The 24,981-nt window shown below is 43.6% G+C and overlaps 1 protein-coding gene across 1 annotated transcript in view; it reads right to left on the reverse strand.

Moving 5' to 3' along the window:
- Window positions 1-24,981, reverse strand: part of SLC25A32 (solute carrier family 25 member 32) — a 32,881-nt gene that overhangs the window by 1,858 nt on the left and 6,042 nt on the right. The window contains exons 2-6 of the mRNA XM_029063613.2: window positions 17,039-17,189; window positions 7,927-8,012; window positions 6,553-6,710; window positions 3,707-3,820; window positions 558-703 (exon numbers count right to left, since the gene is read on the reverse strand). Coding sequence (XP_028919446.1) covers window positions 558-703; window positions 3,707-3,820; window positions 6,553-6,710; window positions 7,927-8,012; window positions 17,039-17,189 — 655 coding nt within the window. The remainder of the gene's footprint in view (window positions 1-557; window positions 704-3,706; window positions 3,821-6,552; window positions 6,711-7,926; window positions 8,013-17,038; window positions 17,190-24,981) is intronic.

A 24,981-nucleotide genomic window follows, 5' to 3' on the forward strand; every position in this document is an offset into this window, starting at 1 on the left:
AGAAGGGAGGGTGGGAAGACCACGAGTCTGCGCTACAAAAGAAAAACGTAGCAAATTAATTTGCCTGACTTGAAACAGCCGCCCCTAAATTTCTTACATCAAGCTGCTAAGTTTCCACAAATCTGCGATTGAAGCGGCATAGTGCACACTCTAATTTTCTTCACATTTACTATGCAGAGTATAGGGTTAGGCCTGGGTGCAAAAGGAAATGTAGGATTCAAGCTTCCCGCCAGCTCTATCTGCTTCTGCAGTAGGAGCGGTGGTCCTACTGGTAGAGTTGAAGCATCCTGAGGAGAGGGCTGGACTCCGGCGGGATTCCAGCTGGAAGGAGGTCCTTTCAGAGAAAACGTGTACCTGCCCTCTCCTCCCTTGGCCTTATCAAGACCATCAAAATATGTGACCCTATGGGGACTTCATGCTAGTCCACTACCCACGAATACGGCACGTCCATTAGGGCTTAAGAGAGCGTGGGGTCTGGAGGAAGAATATCCACCTTCCCTCCTTCCCTCTGTCCCGCCCTCCTTCCAAAACGGGCTCCATTGATCCCATAGTCTTACCTCCACGTCCGACTGATTACATCCATCACTCCTTCGTATAAATTGTGTTGATCCTGAAGGCGGGCTCTCACTACTTGATAGGGGTAGGTTGCTGCCACAGCAAATATTTTAGATAGTGCTGCCACTGATATATATTCTAATGTGCTCTAAAACCACAAACACAATATCATTCTTTCTTACTTTCCGGTCGCTAAATACATGGAAACTAAAGTAATCCACAGACGTAAAGCAAAATTAGCAAATTACCACAAAACAGCAGAAGCGGGGCAACTCCCCTGCTGGTGCTCCTACACAATTTCTTGAAGGAAGAAGCACTTTAAGATGAACTGATTGCCTAATTAAATGACACGAGTTCACACTGTGCAGTGACTTGAGAAGTTTTTCTTTCTTCGAGCCTCAGGAGGGCTCCTCACATCTCAACCCCTTCCTTCATATACCAAAAGTCTGTGGTTTTGCCCTGTGGGAACTATCATTGTCAAATGGCTGTTCGGAGTCTTCCACTCAACACCGTAATGAATCTTAATGGTTGGTAGGAAGATAGGCAGAGGAAGGCCCAGGCAGAGAGATGAGGAGGTTGGCTCATTCCATTCCCATCATCCTTAGATTTGCTGCTGTCACCAGTGTTTAGAAAGAGCTCTAATCAATCGTATTTACTGAGTGCTTACTGTGCGCAAAACACTGTACTAAGCACTTGGTAGAGTGCAATATAACATGAGACACATTCCCTGCCCATAACGAGCTCACAGTCTACAGCACCGATCCTTTTAGAACACCTCTGGGAGGTTTCAAACTCCAATGCGAAGGAACACTAACAGAGTGAAATTCATTTAGAGGGCAAAAAATCACTTGCAGGCAGGCTAGTTTGTAGCATTCATATTTTATAAACTTGAAATACCCAAAGGAAAACTACTCTGTACCACCTAACATACTGCTCTGAAATCAAGTTATGGGTTCATTTAATAATAATAATTGTGACATTCGTTAAGCACTTACTATGTCCCACGCAAAATCAGCAGGTCCCATTAGGGACTCACAGTCTAAGTAGGAGGGAGAATTCAGGTACTGAATTCCCATTTTGCAGATGAAGGATCTGAAGCAAAGAGAGGTTAAATGATTTGCCCAAGGTCACACAGCAGACAAGTGGCAGACCTCTCAAGACTGTAAACTCCTTGTGGGCAGGGAAGGTGTCTGTTTATTGCTATACTGTACTCTCCCAAGCATTTAGTACAGTGTCCTGCACACAGTAAGCGCTCAATAAATACGAATAAATGGGTTGAATGAATGAAAGAAATCTGGAATTAGGGCCTGGGTCCTTTCATTCCCAGGCCTGTGCTCTTTCCACTAGGACATGCTGCTTCTCTATTTCCCAGATATTTTTAAAAAAATAACAAAACTCCCCTGACATCTTTCAATCGTGGTTTAAATCAGTGGTGGCACCTGAAGTCACTCAAACTGGCACTGCTAACACGGACACTGGTCCTCCTGGAGTGAGCCCTAAGGCATGGCATAGTGGCTAGAGCACAGGCCTGGGAGTCAGGGGGTCATGGGTTCTAATCCTACTCCCCGCTTGTCTGCTGGGTCACCTTGGGTAAGTCACTTCACTTCTCTATGCCTCAGTTATCTCATCTGGGAATTGAGGTTGTACAGCTCATGTGGGACAGGGACTGCGTCCAACCCAATTTGCTTGTTGCTGCAATCACAAATGCTGAGGCAGGACAGGGGTACGGTAGAGAGGGAAGTGTCCAAGCTTGAGCTCGCTGACCCACCCTGAAGGTGGCCTTCAGAGACAGCGGAAAAGTGGCAAATATCCAGAAGGGTCAGAGGTGAATGGATCAGAGAGTTGTTTAAAACTACCATCATCCTGGCTTTGGACAGTACAGTCACCAATAGGTTAAATATGCTCATTTACATGAAATAGAAGCCAAACACAATTCTGTAATCTGTTAACTTTCCATTCAGGAAACCATTTCATAGAATCCACCCCCCTCGATATCATTTAAAATGCCAACTCCCTGATGGCTGGCTCCTGGCCCTCCGGGTTCGATGCAAGCTTGACTCAGCTAGATCACCCTCTGTTACAGCAGTTACTTGGTTTATGGTTTAATTCAAGGCTCTGGGGATTCCCAGCCCTCACCTACTGCCTACCTTTTGTCCATCGGGTCCAGGCAGGTCTCCTGCCTCTCCTGCTCTGATACTGACATCTCCATCAATGTGCTCTCACATGCTGCTGCCCTCAATATTGCTGCTGCTGCTGTTAATAGTGATTAAGCACTTATGTGCTAGGGACGGTACTAAGCACTGGGCAGATACACGCTAATTAGATTGGACACAGACCAAGGCCCAAATAGGGCTCGTGGTCTTAATCCCCATTTTACAGATGAGACAGAGAGAAGTAAAATGACTTGCCCACGGTCACACAGCAGAAAAGTGGCAGAGCCGGAATTAGAACCCACGACCCTCTGACTCCAGGCCTGTGCTCTATCCACGAGAACATGCTACTTCTCTGCTACTGACTTCTTTAGTCCTCTGGCATCTTTCTTTGCCATTCCCTTTACGGCACTTCCCATCACTACAGCACCTGATGTTTCAGCACTCATTATGTGCCGAGCACTAAGGTAGATTCAAGACAATAGATAAAACAGACCTTGGTCCCACATAGGGTTCCCAGTCTAAGGGGGAGGAAAATCGATTTTATCCCCATTTTTAAAGATGAGGAAACTGAAGCACAGAGAAGCTAAGATGACTCGCCCAAGTGGTGGAGCCGGGATTAGAACCCAGGTTTCCTGATCTGGTAACACCACACTAGTCGTGGCAAAAGAGAAAACAGAAATAGCAGTGGATAAGGGTGGCAGTGGGGAGAGGAACAAGCAGTCTGGTATGGAGTAGGTGAATCCACTGTTAAAACAATTCGATTCTAATGACACTCACGGATTCCTTCAGTGCTACAACGAGGGACAATCTTCCTTTCGTTTTATAAAGGTCAAAACCCATGAAAGAAATGATAGCCATTTTCCTTAATTTCTGTGTCACTTTCTATACTTAATGATTTTTTTAAAAAATTCTTCACGTCAGTTCTCATCCTTTTAAATAATCCGAATACCAAATTTCCACAAAAGCCAATGAGATTATTTTTTTCAAGAATCACCTACCAATTGTGCTTCTGGTAGTCTTTTCATATGCTTATTGTACTCCAACTTCAGCAATTCGTATGCCATGAACTGAAGAGCACCATGGGATGTTCCAAACAGCCCCGGCACAAATCCCTAGAAAAGAATGTTTTTAGAAGAAAGTTACATTCTCAACTTTAACACACACCTATCTCCTTAAGAAAGCCTAAAACACTTTCTCTCTTCTCTTAGTTCAACACAGGACTTCTATTCATTCCTAGAGAGGTCAAAAGGACTCAATCCTATGACCTTAGCTTAATGACAACATCCTAAACCCAGGCAAGTAAGGAATTCCAAAGAGATGGCAGTAACACTTGAATGATCTTCTGAACGCAGAGCTCGGTGGAAACTAAGGCCTTTCAAAGTACTGAGACTTTGCAAATAGGTGAAATCCCTCAAACCTTTTATGAAGTTACTATTGCAGTGCATTGTGATCAATCAAATTGATTGAGCATTTACTGTGTGCAGAGCACTGTATTAAGCACTTAGGAGAGTTCAATACAAAGGAGTTGGTAGACGTTCCCTGCCCACAATGTGCTTACAATCCAGAGTGCTTAGAACAGTGCCTGACATACAGTAAGGGTGTAACAATTATCATAATCACCATTAGTCAAGGCTCTAAAGAATGGTAAAGTTTCTGACAACCTACAATCAGGGAGGGTAACTATCCAGGTGACCTCATGGAGCCCAGGTGAGAAAGGGACTGTGTCTGCTTTGATTTAGTGCTTAATACTATTATTAATACTATTATCATTTTGCATATTACAGAAAAAGCATATGCAAAGATCATCTCTATCATCAGCCATTTCAATGAAATTGAAAAATCACTCTGATACTTGCTGCTTGCCACTGCACACAGAACCTTACCCAGAATCCTTCTGGACTGACTCATCCATACTGTGACTAACAACCATAACAGGGTACAAAATATGATCTTTGCATGGCTCAGTGGACAGAGCCCGGGCTTGGGAGTCAGAGGTCAGGGGTTCTAATCCCAACTCCGCCACTTGTCAGCTGTGTGACTCTGGACAAGTCACTTAACTTCTCTGTGCCTCAGTTACCTCATCTGCCAAATGGGGATTAAGACTGTGAGCCTCATGTGGGACAACCTGATCACCTTGTATCACCCCGCACTTAGAACAGGGCTTCACACATAGTAAGCGCTTAACAAATATCATCATTATCAAGTGCACACGCTCTGCACATAGTAAGCGCCCAATAAATACTATTGAGTGAATGACCTTTGCCACCCACTAAATGCAAAAGCATAAGGAACATCACCAAGACCTAAAGACCAAATTTGTTGACTGTACAAACGAATTGGGCACCATCACGAGACCTGGGCTTTTAGATACTACAGAAAATTAGCTTTACTAAAAACATCTTCAAGATCCACTATTTCACAGTTGTATGGCAGGTTGTGTCAGGAGTCAAAGTGCACTGTGTGACCTTGCCTCTCGTCACAATGGAGTAAAACGACATCGTGTACCACGTTAGGCCTTTTCAACTCATTATCCGCAGCCGTGCTTGAAATGTAACGGAGGACCTGGAGGTTCAAGTTACAATATCCTCCCACACTCAATATTTCTCCACACACTATGAGCACATTCAATATTTTTCTTCTTCCCATTGCAGAGTTTGCTCTTTCTGACTGGGCCTGGAGTTCCTTCCTGGAAATCTTCATTTGCAAATTGCTCCAAATGTTTATAAAAATTAACTGAGTGCAGAGGCCCCATTGACTAATTTTGATTTTTCACTGGGGGTAAAATAAGGAAGGGACTATGGAACAACTGGAAGTTTGCAGACAGTGGCCCTCTATATATTGCTTGCAGTAAACAGGAGCAGGCATAGTGAAGACCTGCTAATAATAGTAAAAATTATATTTGTTAAGCACTTACTATGTGCCAGGCATCGTTCTCAGTGCTGGAGTGCACACATGCAAACCAGGTTGGACCCAGTCCCTGTCCCACATGAGCCCCATTCCCCATTTTACAGATGAGGTAACAGTCACAGAAGTGGAGTGATTTATCCAAGGTCACAGAGCAGATAAATGGTGGAGCTGGGATAAGAGCCCATGACCTTCTAATGCCCAGGCCTGTGCTCTATCCACTAGGCCATGCCCCTTCTCTAACCCACTGATCTACTGACCTTTGGACAGAGTAGGTGAATAGGGGAAGAGAGAAGATATTAGGCAAGATGGGAACAGATAAGGTGGGTTGGGGGAGAGAGAAGTTATTAGGCAAGATGGCATCGGATGACAGCAGCATCTAAGGGAGAAATCGCCATTTCACCCACTCCTAGTCTCCTTCTTGATCCATCCACAAGCTGATTGAGTCTCAGCACGGATTTGTCCCATTGCCCACTGATGATATTCATGAGTTACTGTTCCAGGGGTGACCCACTGAGTCTCTTTCCCATACCATGAGGGTGTGAGGGGGACAGAGTCTTGGGCGAGGGAGGAGGGGGAGGCACATGCAAGGGGCCTGCATCACTCCATTTCTCAATGACTTGTGCTTCCACTCCCAAAAGAGAATGGAGTCAAGTTCATTCATTCAATAGTATTTATTGAGCGCTTACTATGTGCAGAGCACTGTACTAAGCGCTTGGGATGAACAAGTCGGCAACAGATAGAGACAGTCCCTGCCGTTTGACGGGCTTACAGTTAATTGAGATACCCCAGAGATAAATTGCTGTGGTAAATGTCTTAGAACAACCTGCACCTCTCTTTATATAAATCAAAACTAATCCTCAAATTGTAATTATATTCCTCTTTTCTGGCCCAAACAAGCTATCTAAAATCGGATTATGAAAACTGTAAAGATTCCTACCTTGTATAATCCACGTACACCTTCATTTTTGTATATTTTTACAAGGGTATCCAACATTCCTTTGTACTGTCTTTTTGAGTTCACATCACCTTCATACTGTAACATAAGTCTTGTCTTTGTCACCCATAATGGATTTGTAAGGCAGAGGGTCATCGCTCCTAAACAGGAATTGAAATCGAATAGAATTGGATATTGCCTTGAAAGTTCTTTTCAAAAAATATTGTGAACTATGGGCCCATTTTTCAGAATTCACTAATGTGTAAGGAAAAATAGACTTGTCAACCACCTTTACTATTTAAGTCCCAGTGCAGGACCCAATATAACCACACACCATGAGGTTTAAATTATTTTTTCAAATGTTTGAGTTTTGCAGATTCAGAGCCATATCTTATGCATGTGTATTTCTTAGGCTATTCAAAATTTAATAAAATAAACTTAAGTTTAAAAATATACTGTTAAAATCACTGACACTGTGATGGAAAGAGACCCATATGCATTTAATCTTTTCATCTTTGGCTCTGAAAAACAGAGGTATATAAAACCAACAAAGTAACCCTACTAGATTGTGTAGCTGGGATATTACATTTCCAGGTGTAAGCTACCTTTTTATGGTATCTGGTAAGTGCTCACTATATGCAAGTACTATTCTAAGCGCTGGGGAAGATACAAGTTAATCAGATTGGACACAGTCCCTGTCCCACATGCGGCTCACAGAATTAACCCCCATTTTACAAATAAGGTAACTGAGGCAGAGAAGTGAAGTGACTTACTCATGGTCACAGAGCAGACAGTGGCAGAGCCAGCATCAGAACTCAGGTCCTCTGATACCCAGGCCCGGGCTCTATCCACTAGGCCACGCTGCTTTTCCTTGTTGGCAGAGAACATGTTTACCAACTGTAATGTACTGTACTGTCTTCAGTGCTTAGTATAGTGCTCTGTGAATGGTAAGCGCTCAATAAATGCCATCAACTGATTGAATTCTGCAGCCTATACTACTCAGGTTAAAGGTGTGGAACGACAGCAAAATGGCCTATGCTTATGCGGCCCTTTTAGACTGCGATTCCCTTGAGGGACAGGGGCCAGGTTAAATTTCCAGTGGTGTGTTCTTTCCCGACTCTCAGTACAGTGCTCTGCACACGATGAGCACTTTGTAAATACTATTACTACTATTTGTGAATGGAATACTTTTAAAAAATCATTGTAAACTAGACAACTGTGTCACCACAGGACTTCCAAGTAAAAGTGATTCATATAGCTTGACTAACACCTACATTTAGATACTAAGAACAAAAAGAAAAGAAACATTGCCATTTTGAAGTTAACACTTTTGAAAGTTATATATATATATATATATATATATATATATTTCCTCACCAGCTTCAGCAGCTGACACTAGGTATTCTGTTGCTTCGAGCTGTGTTGCTTTCCCTTCCGTCTTATAGGATTTGATAGCATTATAGCTAGAAGGGTTAAACACAAAGATCAAGATTAATATTAAACGTACCCAAAACACTGACATAAGGCTGACAGAAATGAAATATTTTCATCATCATTCTTTAATTAGCATGTGGAAGGTAAATTACCTTCCATCTAAGTCATTCTTCAAAAAAAAAGTCACTTTTAACAAGCTCTTTAGAAAATGTGCTTGCATAGAAATGAACTGCAATCAGATTCAATAAATCATGGTTTTTTGACATTTTACATGACAGCAAAAAGTATCACTCTAAAAATAATATCGGTGTACAGGCGGTAGTACTGATATTTGTACAATACTTTGTAACAGGCTATATCAGTTTGTGGTTAAAATTGACTTTATCCTTTGTAAAAAAAAAAAATTGTCAAAAATATTCTTTCTTCATGGCAAGCTACTAGAAACAATGCAATGCATGCCCCCACAATACAGGAGAAATACATTACTTGAAAATATGGATTGTACCATAAACAAATGTATTGTGAGGGGTGTTTTCTCAATGCCCTCCCAAGTTATCAACTGGAATCTGTTCCAGAACCCTTGTGAAAAATATGAAATTCTTTTACATGAACAACATTAAGCATGACTAAACTTTTATAAATTCTCTTAAAATAATTCAAAACACACATCACAACATCAACTACATGTTTTGGGCAGGGACTGTCACTGTTGCTGAACTGTACTTTCCAAGTGCTTAGTACAGTGCTCGGCACACAGTAGGCACTCACTAAATACGACTTAATGAACTACATGGGAGTGGCAATATGATTAGCCTTTGCAGGAGCCTGAAGAAGTAGAAGCTTACTCTTCTGCTTGTGCCAGTGGTTTTTCAGCTCTGGTGAAATATACGAGCGATTTACGTTGAACAACAGCATTTGTCATAAAGCTCCCTGCAGTAGAGTAAATCCCGCTGAAGATCTCTGCACACCTCTGAACTCTTCTCTCTATCAGAGTTGTCTTTTTCAATCTTTTTTAAAAGTTCCTCGACTTTCTTGAAAATCGTTGTGAGGATTTCAACCTGACAGTCCCAGCTGATGGGGGAGCTGAGATTCTAGCCTTAGCGGTGGCCATGACCACCTCCTCTACCATCTCCAGGGAAAAGGGGTTTCTCCACTTTATCCTAAGCCAGGACAGAATAGGGCGAGGTAATAGGGCAGAGACCGGAGCCAGATTTAGATGGCCTTTTCTACTTGGCTGTGAGAAGCAGCGTGGCTTAGCAGAAAGAGCAGGGGCTTGGGAGTCAGAGGTCGGGGGTTCTAATCCCAGCTCTGCCACTTGTCAGCTGTGTGTCTTTGGGCAAGTCACTTAACTTCTCTGTGCCTCAGTTACCTCATCTGTAAAATGGGTATTAAGACTGTGAGCCCCATGTGGGACAACCTAATTACCTTATATCTACCCTAGTGCTTAGAACAATGCTTGGCACGTAGAAAGCGTTTAACAAATACCAACATTATTATTATTATTATTATTAACTCCCTGCTGCTTTCTGGTTTTTGGTTTCTGATTGGAGGCAGGTGGGGGAAGGGGAGCAGGATTCCATCTCCACTCCATTCTATAGCAGCAAAGAATTGGAGTTGAGGTAGAAGGGCGGAGAGCAGCCTCCTCTACCACCCAAGATCCTCTCCAGCTTTAGGACAGTGCAGAAAAATCAGGCAGTGACTGGGCTCCTAATATTTGGCATGGCTTATGGATCCTGGGCTATGCTGGCAATCGGTGCGTGAGGTATCAGTATATTTTACGGAGTGGTCACCTGAAACCAGGATGTGCCTGGATTATACAATTTGAGTTGTATATTCAATCTTTCACCAAATCCTGTCAGTTCTACCTCCACGACATCGCTAAAATCTGCCCGGTCCTCTCGATCCAAACTGCTACTATGCTGAACCAAGCACTTATCAGAGCCCACCTTGGCTACTGCATCAGCCTCCTTGCTGACCTCCCTACCTCCGGTCCCTCCCACCCCAGTCTTTACTTCATCCTGCTGCCCGGATCATTTTTCTAAAAAGTCATTCAGTTCACATCTCCCCACTCCTCAAAAACCTCTAATGGTTGCCCATCCACCTTCACGTCAAACAGAAACTCCTTATCATCGGCTTTAAAGCACTCAATCAGCTCTTTTCTTCCTTCCTTACCTTGCTGACTACCTACCACAACTGAGTCTGCATGCTTTGCTCCTCCAAAACCATCCTCCTCACTCTACCTTGATCTATCCCATTGCCGACCCCATGCCCACGTCCTCTCTCTCGCCTGAAATTCCCTTCCTTTTTACATGACAGACCACCACTCTCTCCACTCTTAAAGCCTTTTTTTTAAAAAAAAAAATCACATCTCCTCCAAAAGACTTTCCCTGATTAAGCCCTCATTTCCCTTACTCCCTCTCCCATCTGTGTCACCTATGCACTTGAATTTGTATCATTCAAGCACTTGATAATTCCCTCCATCCTCATACCTAGAGCACTTATTACATAACCATAATTTAACTGAATGCTTTGTTTTGCCCCCACCCCAGGAGTTTGGAAGCTTCTGGTGGACAGGGAAAATGTCTATCATGCTGTAGAATTGTATTTTCCCAAGGGCTTAGTACAATGCTCTGTATACGGTAAGTGCTCAATAAATACTATTGACTGATTACTGTTTATTAACACCAGAATTTCTCTGGGATTAGCCAATAAACTGCTAACGGCAGAAGCTCCAAGAACTGGTGTGACTTTGAGAAAACACCTGGTAGAAAGAAGATGGCACCTAAAGGATAATCTGAGGATTCCAGAACACTTTTGTGACCTCCCTGCAGCCTGGGCTAACGCAAGTTCAGGAACTTTTATGCCAAGGTGAAGAGGTCCAAGTCAGAGGATTGAAAAAGAGGAGCCATAATGATAATAAGTGTGCTATTTGTTTAGGGCTTATTATGTGCCACGTAGTGTGATAAATCCTGGGGTAGATTCAGAAAAATCAGTTTGTAACCAATCTCTGTCCTACATAAGGATTACAGTCTCAGGAGAAAGGAGAAAAGGTACTGAATTCCCATTTTCCAGGTAAGGAAACTGAGGCACAGAGAAGTTAAATGAGTTACTTGAGGTCACACAGCAGGCAAATGGTGAGGCCAGAATTAGAACTCAGGCCTCCCAACTCCCAGTCCTGAACTCTTTCCATTAGGGTCCCACCATGTGGCATGCAGGGCAGATGGCAAAGACATGGAGAGATGCCCTGCAGCAAATCCTCAGACTTCTACTACCTCTACTTGACTCTTCTGAGCACTTTGTTCAGTCTTCTTCATAGAATAAGTGCTCAATAAATACTATGGATTGCTTATCTGTTATAATCCTGTTAGATGCAGAGTGCTTGAGATTTATGGAGGGATCTGGCCTGGGGTGCAGACAGAATCGACACACACTACACTTCAATTATAGTACTATTTTTTTCTCATTTTCAACACTCTGATGGGAGATAAGAAGATCACCATGGGGGGCAGTGAGGAGGAGAAACACCCCACAAGAAAATTCACTTAGGTAATTTGGTAATTCTTGATAAATTAAAACTACAATGGAAAGGTCTTTATGACAACCCTCCGACAAATCACATTAATTTTCTCCACACTTTAAATTCCAAATTCCTAGTAGTTTTCAGTGCTCTTAAAAGGTAAAGTTATATCACTGATGAGGATTTAAAGCCTTCAGGCCGCATGCATATTTTCTGAAGACACTTTCAAAAAATATTTAACTGCCTTGTGTCTTACACATCGTAGATAAAGACAAGGTTCCTATCCTCATAAAGCTTGCCAAGTGGAGGGGTTTGCTGCCAACTAGTGACTGCACTACTTCCTCATCGGGATGGCATAGTAACCGGACACATTGATTTACAAACCCGTCTGGGTAAAAGAGTCGGGACCGATGAACTTCATTTGGGATGTGAGGAATGCAGATAAGATGAGCTCCGGGAAAAGGAGAACTCTGATGATTCCATCTGCTTTCCACACGGAAGGTTCTGGGTCTCCTCCAAGAGCCTTTGAGCGTCTCAGCCCTCTTTCTCCCTGACTCCCTCTCCCTTCTGCCTTGTCTACACCCCTGGATCTGTACCCTTTGGGCACTTAGTATTCAACCCACCCTCAGCCCCGCACCACTTACGTACATATCTGCAATTTACTTATTCATACTGATTTCTGGCTCCCCTTCTAGACTGTGAGCTCACTGTGGGCAGAATACGTGTCTAACAACTCTGTTGTATCGTACTCTCCCAAGCGCTCAGTCCAGTGCTCTGAACAAAAAACCACTCAATAGATACCATTGATTGATCTGATATACCTATAGGGGAAGAAAAGGAGTCACCCTAAGTGAATGGAATAATAGCAATAGTAGTCTTAGTTGAGTGCTCGCTCGGTGGAAAGAGCCCGGGCTTGGGAGTCAGAGGTCATGGGTTCGAATCCCGGCTCTGCCACGTGTCAGCTGTGTGACTGTGGGCAAGTCACTTCACTTCTCTGTGCCTCAGTTCCCTCATCTGTAAAATGGGGATTAACTGTGAGCCTCACGGGGGACATTCTGATTACCCTGTATCTCCCCCAGCGCTTAGAACAGTGCTCTGCACATCGTAAGCACTTAAAAAATACCAACATTATTATTATGAATTAAGCACACCAAGTGCTGCAGTAGATACAAGGTAATCATGTCGGACACAGTCAGGGATCTACTGAAGGGAGCAGGAGTCAGTCGAGTATAGGGAGGTTCTCCTGGCTGGGAATGCTGTAACACTGGTGGATGTGTCCCCTCACTCCCCGCCACCACTGTGGGATCACCTAGGACTCGGATTCCTAGAGATCAATACCACCACCACCTAGGAGAAATCTCGGCATTTATGACCACCTGAGGCAGCACAGAACCAACACCAGATAATGGCAGGGGCCTAGGTACACAAACCAGTCTTTCAGGATCAGGTCCCCCATTGAAGTTTGTTGGTCCCGACTCCGTTGCCCAGAGGCTGGCATGCCGATTTGTGGCTATCTGCAAGAGTCAGATGGAACCTGCAATCCATGTGAAGTCACTAAGTGGCAGCAAAAATCCTCCTCACAAACCCATCTGTAAACATACACAGGGAGCATCAAGGCCTAGTGGAAAGAGCAGGGCTTGGGAAGAAGATCAGAGAACCTGCTTTCTAATCCACTTTGCTGTGGGACCTGGGACAAGTCGCTTAACTTCTCTGTGCCTCAGTTACCTTACCTGCAAAACTGAATCTCCCTCCCTAGACTTAGATCAGATTATCTTGCATCTACCTCGGCACTTAGCACAGTGCCTGGCACATAAGAAGATCTTAACACCATAAAAAACTACTCCAGAACACACACATCAGCACCTAAGAAAAGATCTATAAAAGGAAAATGAAAGAAGCCCAAACTGCCCGGTGACACTGACACTTTCTGTCCACTACTTCTACTCAATGAACTGAGTTTACAGCAAGAATAGCCCTATTTCTCATAGCATTCTATTACTTCACAGGTCCTGAATTTAGGATTATTAAACTACTCTGAAAAAATTTGCCCAGTGATTCTTCACAGTTCTAAAATCCATCCTTCAAATTAAAAACTGGTACAGAGATGTTTATACCCAAGTGTCTCTAGGGCAGAAAGCAGCACTTACTATGTATCAGGAACTGTATTAAGCACTGGGGTGGATACAAGCAAATTGAGTTGGACACAGTCCCTGTCCCACATGGGGTTCACAGTCTTAATCCCTCTTTTACAGATGAGGAAAATGAGGCACAGAGAAGTTAAGTAACTTGCCCAAGGTCACACAGCAGATATGCGGCTGAACCGGGATATGAACCCAGGTACTTCTGACTCCCAGGTCTGTGCTCTATCCACTAGGCCATGAAGTTGTTCAGTGGGGTCTACTGGAAAGGCACAGACAGACCTTGGAGTTGGAGGACCTGGGTTCTAACTAATCCTGGCTTTGCCATCTGTCTGTTGTGTGACCTTGGGCAAGTCATTTAACTTCACTATGCCTCAGTTTCCTCATCTGTCAAATGGGGATGCCGTACCTGTACTTCCTCCTACATAAACTGTTAGCTCTGTGACTCACGGAGTCAAGGTCAGGGACTGTGTTCAGACTACTGTTCTGTCTCTACACCAGTGCTCAGTGCAGTGCTTGGCACACAGTAAGTGTTTAACAAATACCACAATTATTAATAATAATGAAGTGAGAATCAGAAACACAGGCTACTCACCTACAATAGTCAGTCTCAGAAAATGCGCAGTCCACCAGATCTTGGTCTAACCTAGATACTACCCACTTTTGAAGAACCAAGCAAACTGATTTTTGGCAAGTTTATAGGATAGGCGTAATGACTCCAGAGTTAATCCAAATCAGCAGAAGCAAAAACATTTGCACATATCACTGCACACATCCCCCATTTCAGAATATTTACTTTCAGTAATTCCAAATCAGTACTCAGGATTCAGATAGAGGAAGGAATTAAAATATGGTAGGTGTTAAGTGAATTTCAGGGAGACATTTAGCAGAGCACTGTCTTTAGTAATGGAGAACAGGGATACGGTAGGAAATAGAAGACTACAGGAAATCTAATCATTTCATTAAACTAGATGACTTCATCGACATGCCTTCTATTTTTTCTTTTTTTAACCAGAGCAGCTAATAGGGAGAAGCGGCAGCAACAGTCTTGAACAACGAATAAGGTACACTTGTAGGCAGAGGTCCATAGAGGCATGTATTGTTTCTCTCTTCTTCCCCCTCCCCCATTTTTTTTTTGGAGGGGGTGGTATTTGTTAAGCATTTCCTATGTGCCAGGCATTGTACTAAGCAATGGGTAGATCAATCAATCAAACTTACTGAGTGCTTATTGTGTTCAGAGCACTATACTAAGCACTTGGGAGAGTACCTCACAACAGCATTCTCTGCCCACAACAAGTTTACAGTCTAGAAGGGGAGACAGACATTCATATAGATAAATTACAGATCTCTATATAAGTGTTGTGGGGCTGTAAAGGGTAGTGTGTAAAGGGAGCAAATCAGGGCAATGCAGAGGGGAGCTGGAAAAGCAGATTCAAGCAAATCGGGTTGGACAGTCCCTGTCCTACCTGGAGCTCACAGTCTTAACCGTATTTTACAGAGTCCACTAGGACACACTGCTCCTCACTAGGCTGAGCTCTCTCAAGACTGTAAGTTTGTTGTGGGCAACCCTGGCCACACACTTCGCTCCTCTAATGCTTTCTGACTGTACCTCAATCTTGTCCATCTCACTGCCGACCACTTGCCCATGTCCAGTCTCTGGCCTGAAATGCCCCCCCTCCTTATATCTGATGAACAATTACTCTCCCCCACTTCAAAGTACTATTGAAGGCACATCACTTCCAAGAAGCCTTCCCTAAGTCCTCCTTTTCCCCTCCCGGCCCCTCAGCACTTATGTATATATCTGTCATTTATTTATATTAATGACTACCTCCCCCCTCTAGGCTGCAAACTCGTTGTGGGCAGGGAATGTGTCTGTGTATTTTATACTGCACTCTCCCAAGTGCTTAGTCCAGTGCTTTGCACACAGTAAGGGCTCAATTAGCATGATCAACTGACTTCCCCAAGGTTCACATAGCAGAAAAGTGGTAGAGTGGGATTAGAACCCAGGTCCTTCTGGCTCCCAGGCCCATGCTCTATCCATTAAGCCACACTGCTTCTCAACCCTCTTGGCAGCTCTGGATGCCTTCCTATTCTAAGTTCCTCTTCCTATGCCACTGCTCCTGGTTGAAGCTAGAAATGGAAAGCCAAACCACTAGAAAACAACTGCTCTCCTTGCGTGGCTCACTGGAAAGAGCCCGGGCTTGGGAGTCAGAGGTCATGGGTTCAAATCCCAGCTCTGCCAATTGTCAGCTGTGTGACTGTGGGCAAGTCACTTAACTTCTCTGTGCCTCAGTTACCTCATCTGTAAAATGGGGATTAAGATTGTGAGCCTCACGTGGGACAACCTGATTAACCTGTATCTACCCCAGCACTTAGAACAGTGCCTGCACATAGTAAGCACTTAAATACCAACATTATTAACTGGAGATTGGTACAGTGCTCTGCACAAAGTGAATGTTCAATAAATTCCATTGCTAGATTGACTGTTATGCACTTGGATTTGTACTTTCTCCCCTCCAAACTACACTGCTCTGCACACAGTAAGCGCTCAGTAAATACGATTGAATGAATAAGCTCACTGTGGACAGGGAATGTGTCTACCAACTCTGTTAAAATGCTATATAGTATTCTCCCAAACACAATAAGTGCTCAGGAAATACCACTGATTAATATACACTTAGATGTGTACGCTTTGGGCATTTGGTATTCACCCTGCCCTTAGCTCGTTTATATCTGTAATGTACTTATATTAATGTCTGTCTCCCAGGAAGGGGTATGGCATATTGGATAGAGTATGGGTCCTGGGAGTCAGAAGGTCCTGAGTTTGAATCCCAACTCGACCACCTATCTGCTGTGTGACCCTGGGCAAGTCACTTCACTTCTCTGTGTCTCAGTTACCTCACCTGTAAAATGGGGATTGAGACTGTGAGGACTATGTGGGACAGGGACTGTGGATACAAGGGATTTGCTTGTGTCCGCCCCAGTGCTTACTTAGTACAGTGGCTGGCACTTAGTAAGCCCTTAAATACCATAACTGTTATTGTTATTAATAGACTGTACTCTTGTAGTGGACAGGAAACATGTCTACCAGCTTGGTTGTATTGTATGCTTCCAAGAACTATACTAAGTAAATACCACGAATTGACGGATTGAGATGGGAGTCACCAACCTTGACTGTGAGCCCCTTGCAGGCCAGGGACCCTAATTCTCACCTGGGAATTCCGTCCCCTTGCTTGGCACAGTGCTTTGTGCACAAAAAGTGCTTAACGAATACTAGTGAGGTGGCTTGTGACTTGTCTTCATCAATTTAACATTCAAATAAAGCCTGAAGAGTACAATATTAATGGAAAACCCCAAGCATTTCCATATAGTATGGCAAAATCCCAACAGTTCTACTTACAAGAAAAAGTAGAGTCCCCAGGATAAACCCGCACCCCACACATTTGGGGTTACTCCTTGGTAAAGGCCACGCACTCCATCGAGTTTCCAAATAGTAGTCAAACAATGCAGAATCCCCTTATATTTCGGTCTCAACTCCAATCCATCACTGACTACACAAAAGCACATGCACAAAATTAATTTACAGTGAAGTTCTAGTTAATGGCAAATTAGAACACACACATTTTGACACTTTGCAAATTTTAGTTATGTAAAAAATCTTCTAAATGATTTCCTTGGGGGTGGAGTAGAGCTGAAGTCTATAGCCACCTTTCTCTGAGAAACTCAAGGTGCTGTATGGCTTATATACATAAATGGGATTTGTTCTCAAATTTTTCAAAGCTACAAATACACAGTGGTCGGCAACATTTTTGGGCAGAGGGACAGAGCAAAACAAAATTTTTGAAGAGTTGGTGGCACACAGCCAATCTCATATTTGAAACGCTTGCTAATGTAGCTTACTTCATTGTGAATCTTACGGCTTTAAATGCCTCGCCTCCTACTCCTCCTGCAAGGCTCGAGAGCCATATGGGGCTCCAAGCAAAAACAGCTATGGCTCCCGACCCATATGTTGCCGCTTCTGGGCTCCAGGAACAGATAGCAATCATTCGTTTTACAGACATAAATAATCAAATAAAAGGCTGATGTGTATATATCAGAACTCACCATCTTCATTCCTCCCGAGACAGCTTAACTAAACCTCTCGAGTGTCCTGTCCCCATCGCTCGTGTTGTTCCCCTGGCTTGGCGCTCCCTCCATCTGCACATCGGACAGGCCATGGCCCTCCCCTAGTCAAAGCCATCCTGAAAACCCAACTCCAACATATGTACACCTGATTCAATTCCCAGTCCCAAGTCATCTCCAGGGCTTGTGTACTTCCTTTTACCCAGCCTGACTACTTATGTATATGCAGTTTTTCAACAGTTCATACAATTACGGGAGGGGAATGTGTCATTACCATTGTAACTTTCCAAGCGCTTAGATCACTGCAGTGCCCCCATGGATGCTCAATCAGTGGTATTTATCAAGAGCTTACTGTGTGCAGATCACTGCACTACGCACTTTGGGAGAGTACCACAGAGTTGGTAGATGTGTTCCCGGCCCACAGTGAGCTTGCAGTCTAGAAATGCTATTGCTACTAAGTCTTAGATAATAAGACTTAGCTGCTTCAAACAAAAACCCCTCACCACTGGTTATAAAGCACTCTTCCACCTTGCCCCCTCCTACTTTACCTCGCTACTCTCCTTCTACAACCCAGCCCACACACCTCGCTCCTCCAGGGCTAACCTTCTCACCCTGCCTCGCTCCCGCCTGTCAGACCCCTAGCCCATGGTCCTGCCTCTGACCTGGAACACCCTCCCTCCTCATATCCAACTGATAATTTCTCTCCCTCACTTCAAAGCCTTACTGAAGCCACATCTCCTCCAAGAGACCTTCCCAGACTAGGCCCCCAACTTTCTTCTTCTCCCACTCCCATCTGCATTGTTCTGACCTGCTCATTTCATTCTTCACCATTCCCAGCCCCAGCACTTATGTACATATCTGTAATTATTTATTTGTATTGATGTCTACCTCCCCCCTCTAGACTGTAAGCTAGTTGTAGGCAGGGAATGTGTCTGTTTATTGTCATACTGAACTTTCCCAGCACTTGGTACAGTGCTCTAAACACAGTATGCACTCAATAAACATGACTGAATGAATAACAAAATTACCACACTCTGATTTTGTTAAAGATAAAAACTAAAATGCTTTAGGGAATCTACTTCAACCTTTCTAATAGAGGCATAATAGTAAGTTTTATTTGTTGTGCCAGCCACTGTACTAAGCACTAGGGTAGATAAAAGACAATAGGATGGGAAACAGTCCTTGTCCCACATGGGGCTCACTGTCTTAATCCCCATTTCACAGATGAGGAAACTGAGGCACAGAGAAGTGAGGTGATTTGCCGAAGTTCAAACAGCAGACAAATGATACATCCAGGATTAGAACCCAGGTCCTCTGACGCCAGGCATGAGCTCATTCCATTATGACACACTGCTTCTCATGCATGAAAGGAGCAATCAACAGATGCTAAATGAAAGGGAAAGTTTAGGCTTCTGTCAGTAATTTGGCACATACAATTTTCCTTAATAATTCTTCACTTCCTTTTCTCACTTTTTTTTCCAACCTCCTATGCATTTGTACTTCTTTCAGCCCTGTAACTCTTTTGTTCTATCAAGGGCCTCCCATTTTAGACCACCTGCACCCATTTTGTCTCTCTCAAATATCAGATCACATCACAGTAATCCCCCGGGGTTAAGGTAGGAAATACTTTAGGCCTTTGAAGAACCTGATTTCTGCATTGTAAAGAGTCACCTGAAGCAAGATGAGATTAAGTATTAAAGTGGGTCTCATTTCTACACTTCTCAAAAGATACCAAGGAACTCTCTGTACCTCCAACCTCTCTATCCTGCAGCTGACCTCTTGCCCACTTCCGCCCTCAGGCCTAGAAGCCCCTTCCCCTTTGTAATAATAATAGTAATTACGGTATTTGTTAAGCACTTACTATGTGCCAGGCACCATACTAAGTGTTGGGGTTAATACAAGCAAATCCAGCTGGACAAAGTCCATGTCCCCCACAGGGCTCATATTCTTCATCTCCATTTTATGGAGGAGGTAACTGAGGCAAAGAGAAGTAAAGTGGTTTGCCCAAGGCCACACAGCAGACAAGTCTTCCCACCTTCAAAGCCCTCATTCCCCCTTCCCTCCTTCCCCTGGGAGATACCTATGCCGCTGGATCTGTAGCCCTTAAGTACCAGATAATCACCCCATCCTTAGACCCACAACACTTATCCTTACATTCTGCCCTTTCTTCTTGCTGTAATTTGTTTTATTGTCTGTTTCCTCTCTAAACAATAAGCTCCTCTAGGGCAGGGATCATGTCTCCCAACTCGGTTGTATTGCACTTTCCCAAGTGCTCTGCACAAGGTAAGTGCTCAATACCACTGAGTAACTGAATAAACACGATTGACTGATTAACCAAAATATTTTATGCTCTGTTATCCTTTATTCATTCACTTAAAGCCAGGGGTCACATATTAAGAAGTAAATGCAAACAAAAAACCCTACCAAAAAAGCCATAGCTCATTTTCTCTATTAAAAAAAGGTTCTTACTACAGCACCACAAACCCCCAAATTAAAATTGCTGTAAACAATAATAATTGGGGTATTTGTTAAGCACTTACTATATACTAAGCACTATGGTAGATACAAGATAATCAGGTACCACATGGGGCTCACGGTCTAAGTAGGTGGGAGGTCAGGTATTGAATCTCCATTTGTGCAGATGAGGAAATTGAGGCACAGAGAAGTGAACTGACTTGCCCAAGGTCATACTGGTAAAGGGTGGAACCAGAATTAGAACTCGGGTGCTCAGATTCCCAGGCCCGGGCTCTTTCCACTAGGCCACTCCTTCCCAGACTTTAGAGAGGGCCTAGGTCGCCCCCTTGAAGACCCTCTAAAATGTTAAAAAAAAAACCAACCCTGCCAGCCAAAAATTCTTTGTTACATTTTAATTTAAATCTAGGGAAAGTAGTAGGAGTGCGCGAATGTGTCTACCAGCTCTACTGTTCTGTTTTTTCCCAAGTGCTTAGTAGTGTTCTGCACACATAAGCACTCAATAAATACCACTGATCGATTTGATTGAAGAGTGGAGAGGAGAACCTGAAAGTCCTAATTTTCAGAGAGTGGCTAACCTCCAATGGGCTACTCAACTGGGGGATGGTGTCCTTAGGAGAAAGCACGGGGCTGCCCAACCTAAGAGTAGATTTCCCCACTCCCACCGAGTAGAAACTCCATTGCTATTTCTGTCCCCAACTCAGATGGGCAGCCAGCGTTAACCAGTTAACCGGTGAGGTGGAAAGTCGATGGCAGCGAAGGGGCGGATTGATCCACCGCTTTAGGATTGTTCCTCAATAGAGCAGTGGGGAGGGGGTATTCTTTAATACACTCCTCACACACACACACCCCGGGGGGAGAGGGCGTCGGGAGGATATGTGTGGTACTTGCCATACTGATACTCAGGCTCCGATTTTAGAACTTAGAATTTAGATCCAGTCCAGGTCACTTCTAGACTGTGAGCCCGCTGCTGGGTAGCGATTGCCTCTGTTGACAAACTGTACTTTTCAAGAGCTGAGTACAGTGCTCTGCACACAGTAAGCGCTCAATAAATACGATTGAGTGAATGAATGATTGTATTCAAGTACCCTAATGAGGTGATGTGCTAAGGGAAGGAAGAGTTCACTTGATTGAGGCTGGGGAACTACAGGTGCATCGTGAGGGGGGCTGATAATTTCACATTAATGTTTTTGGTCACACCAGGAGATAACCTCCCCACTGGTAACTGCTGGTCTTTTTTCTTTTTTTTATGTGTAGAGACACTTTGAACCCTAGAACAAGGAAAGAATCCCTGTTTGCTTCTAGGCAGACATGGCTCTGATCTATTGTTAAAAGAGCCTCATTCTGTGGGAAAAAGCCAACAAAGTTGTCGGGGACTTGGGAAACAGAGAAAAGAGGGAAGTTTCTATTAACTTGGGGGAGAGTTGAACTCTCGAACACTGACAAGACCTTTTTCAAGGCTGATTCCACCCACGCTGGCAACTGAATGTTTCAGAACATAAATAATTAAAAAAGCCATTTCTGGGTCAGAGGAGTGGGTACAGCCTCTGCCCCGTTAAGATAAAGGCCACAGGATGCTGGAAGGAATTGTGTGAGGCCTGCTGGCTTGATATCGACTCAAATGGTAGAATAGAGGTATACCACCAAAAATCGCTCATTTTTCCAAAATGGTCCTCATCTATGAATTACCTTCACCTTTTTGAATTTACCAATATTTTGGGCTTGCACAAAATCCTAGCTTAGCAAATTCCATGTTAAGCTGCTGGGTAAAAGTATTTCCTTTTCTTTTGGGGAAGCAGGGCACCTTAGTGGAAAGAGCTCGGTCTGAGGAGACAGAGGCTGTGGATTCTAATTCCAGCTCCATCACTTAACTCGAGTAAGTCACTTAATTCCTATGTGCCTCAGTTCCCTCATCTGCAAAATGGGGATTCAGTATATGTTCTCTAAGACTGTGAGCCCCATGTGAGATCTTATTACTTTGTATCTACCCCAGTGCTTAGCACATAGTAAGTGTTTAACAAATACCACAATTATAATTATTTTGTTTGTTTTTACCTATCCCCTCCGAGTCGTAATAGATGCTCCTCATCCTGGTGTCAGGGGCTTTGGCAAGCAACAATCTGGGTTCGATCGTCTCTCCTCTCATTCATTCAATCGTATTTATTGAGCGCTTACTGTGTGCAGAGCACTGTACTAAGCGCTTCCTCAGTCTGAAGAGTCCAAAGCTTTTCAGGCTGTCTTCAGACCTCTGCTCATCTTTCTTACCCTTCCCTGTACTTTCTTCAGTTGTACAATACAAATACAAAATTGGGGTGGAATAGAAGGATCGCTTTTGTTTTCCAAGGGTAAATTTAGGGATTTACCACGATCCAGTTGATTTTTGGACTGGGAGAATCGAAAGGTAGAGGAATAAAAAAGCCATCCTTTTTCCCCTCTGGAATCCCTCAGACCCAATTGCCAACCTACTGAAAACCTACCGAAATCCAGACCTGCAACTCTCCTTCCTAGTGGAAAGAGCTCAAGCCTGAAAGTCAGAGGACCTGGATTCTAATTTGGCCCAAGTGCTTGCTAGGTGACCCTTGGCAAGTCATTTAACTCCATCTCCATCTCCCTCCTATGTAAACCATGAGTCCCAGTGTGGGAAAGGGACTGTATCAGAGCTGATTATTTTCTATTTACCTTACCCCTTAGAGTGCTTAGCACACAGTAAGCACTCAAAATATACCATAATTATTAGTAGTATTATTTAATAATCCTGTTCTGAGACACAACCTAATTCAGCTATGATTTTTCTCAAAACCATTCCTGACATGGTTTCACTCATAACATTTTCACAAGGTTCATTTTTATAATATAATAATCTAAATGCACATCCCACATGATTCTCTTGGAAGACTCCTGGGCTTCTTCCTGTCCTGTCAGTAAATCATTTTTATTGTCTATTATATGCCAGAGCACTGTCCTGGGAAGTTCAGGATCTGACAGCTGAAAAAGACAGGGCAAGCGACTTAATCAAAAAGGACACCTGGGAAATGCCTGAAATAGAGCCTAATTGCGGGTTCAGTTAAGCAATAACAATAATAATATCTACCACTAAATCCTGTCGGTTCCACCTTCACAACATTGCTAAAATCCACCCTTTCCGCTCCATCCAAACTACTACTACATTAATTCAATCACTCATCCTATCCCTCTTTGATTACTGTATCAGCCTCCTTACTGATTTCTCTGCCTCCTGTCTCTCCCCACTCCAGTCCATACTTCACCCTGCTACCTGGACCATTTTTCTACAGAAAGACTCGGGCCATGTTTCCTCCCTCAAGAACCTCAAGTCATTGCCCATCCACCTCCACATCAGACCCTCCTTAGCATCGGCTTTAAACCATTAGATCACCTTGCTCCCTACCTCACTTCACTGCTCTCCTACAACCCAGCCCACACACTTTGCTCCTCTAATACCAACCTACTCACTGTACCTCGATCTCTTCTATCTAGCTGCCAGCCTCTCGTCCATGTCCTTTCTCTGGCCTGGATCGGCCTCCCTCTTCATAACCAAGGGATATTAAAGGCACATCTCCTCCAAAAGGCCTTCCATGACTAAACTCTCTTTTCCTCTTCTTCCACTTCCTTGTGTCATCCTGATTTGCTCTCTTTAACCCCCTCCCAGCCCCACAGCACTTATACACATATGCGTTCTTTATATCATGTCTGTCTCCTCTTTTAGGACTGTAAGCTCATTGTGGGCAGGGAATGTGGCTGTTACATTGTTGTGCTGTCCTCTCCCAAGAGCTTTAATACAGTGCTCTGAACAAAGTAAGTGCTCAATAAATGATTGATTTTTGGACAGTGAATTTTGAGGGAAGCTAGGGTGTGTTCTACTGACAAGGAGTACTTGCCCAGAAAGAACATGTGGGGCTGTCAAAAGAAAGAGTTGTGTGCACGCAAAAAGCAATAATCAAGGTGAATGTACTATATGTTTTCTCCTAAATGTGAGGTCCTTCAAATATACAACTCTTACACTATACAACTGACTAAATGATTGATGCAGTCCTTTTATTTTCCCATAACCTCTTTCCAGCTGTATTTATACTTTTCCCCCAGCTCCTATTGTATGAATAATATTCACGTCTGTGTTTTCACCATGCGATTGTAAACTCCGGTGTGTCTTTTCCTTTGTCTTGTACTTTGCCAAATGCCCAGTATAGTGCTTTGAACAGAGTGGGTGCTCAATAAATACTACGGAATGAATTAAAAGTCTATCAAAGAAGTATTTTTCCCAAGGCTTGGGGTAGGCCACGGCTGTTTAGCTGACCACAACTGATGTGTTGCAATTACGTAAGTGGAATTTCAAAATAAATCTTGGCCTTGCTATTTTTAATAGAAAGCAACAACATGATCCTTTTTAATAGCCGATCTTGAGAAACCATTTTGGAATCCAAATATAGTATTAATGTAGTGTTTGTTGAACGCTCACTGGATGCCAAGCTCTGTACTGAGCACCCGGTTAGATGTGATGTGATCAGATCTTACAGAATAATGTCAGACACATGGGGTTCAGTCTAAGAGTGAGAAGAACTGGTATTTAATCCCCATTTTATCTCCAGGAAGACAGAGGCACAGCAGCAGTGGTAGCAAGAGCCTTTATTAAGCACTGACTGTGCACTGTACTAAGTACTGGGAAAGGATTCACAGGTGGGATCTAATTCCCACCCAAGGTCACGCAGCCTGTCTTCTCTTTCTTGGTCCCAA

The sequence above is a fragment of the Ornithorhynchus anatinus genome, chromosome 4, assembly GCF_004115215.2.
Source record: "Ornithorhynchus anatinus isolate Pmale09 chromosome 4, mOrnAna1.pri.v4, whole genome shotgun sequence".
NCBI lineage: Eukaryota > Metazoa > Chordata > Mammalia > Monotremata > Ornithorhynchidae > Ornithorhynchus > Ornithorhynchus anatinus.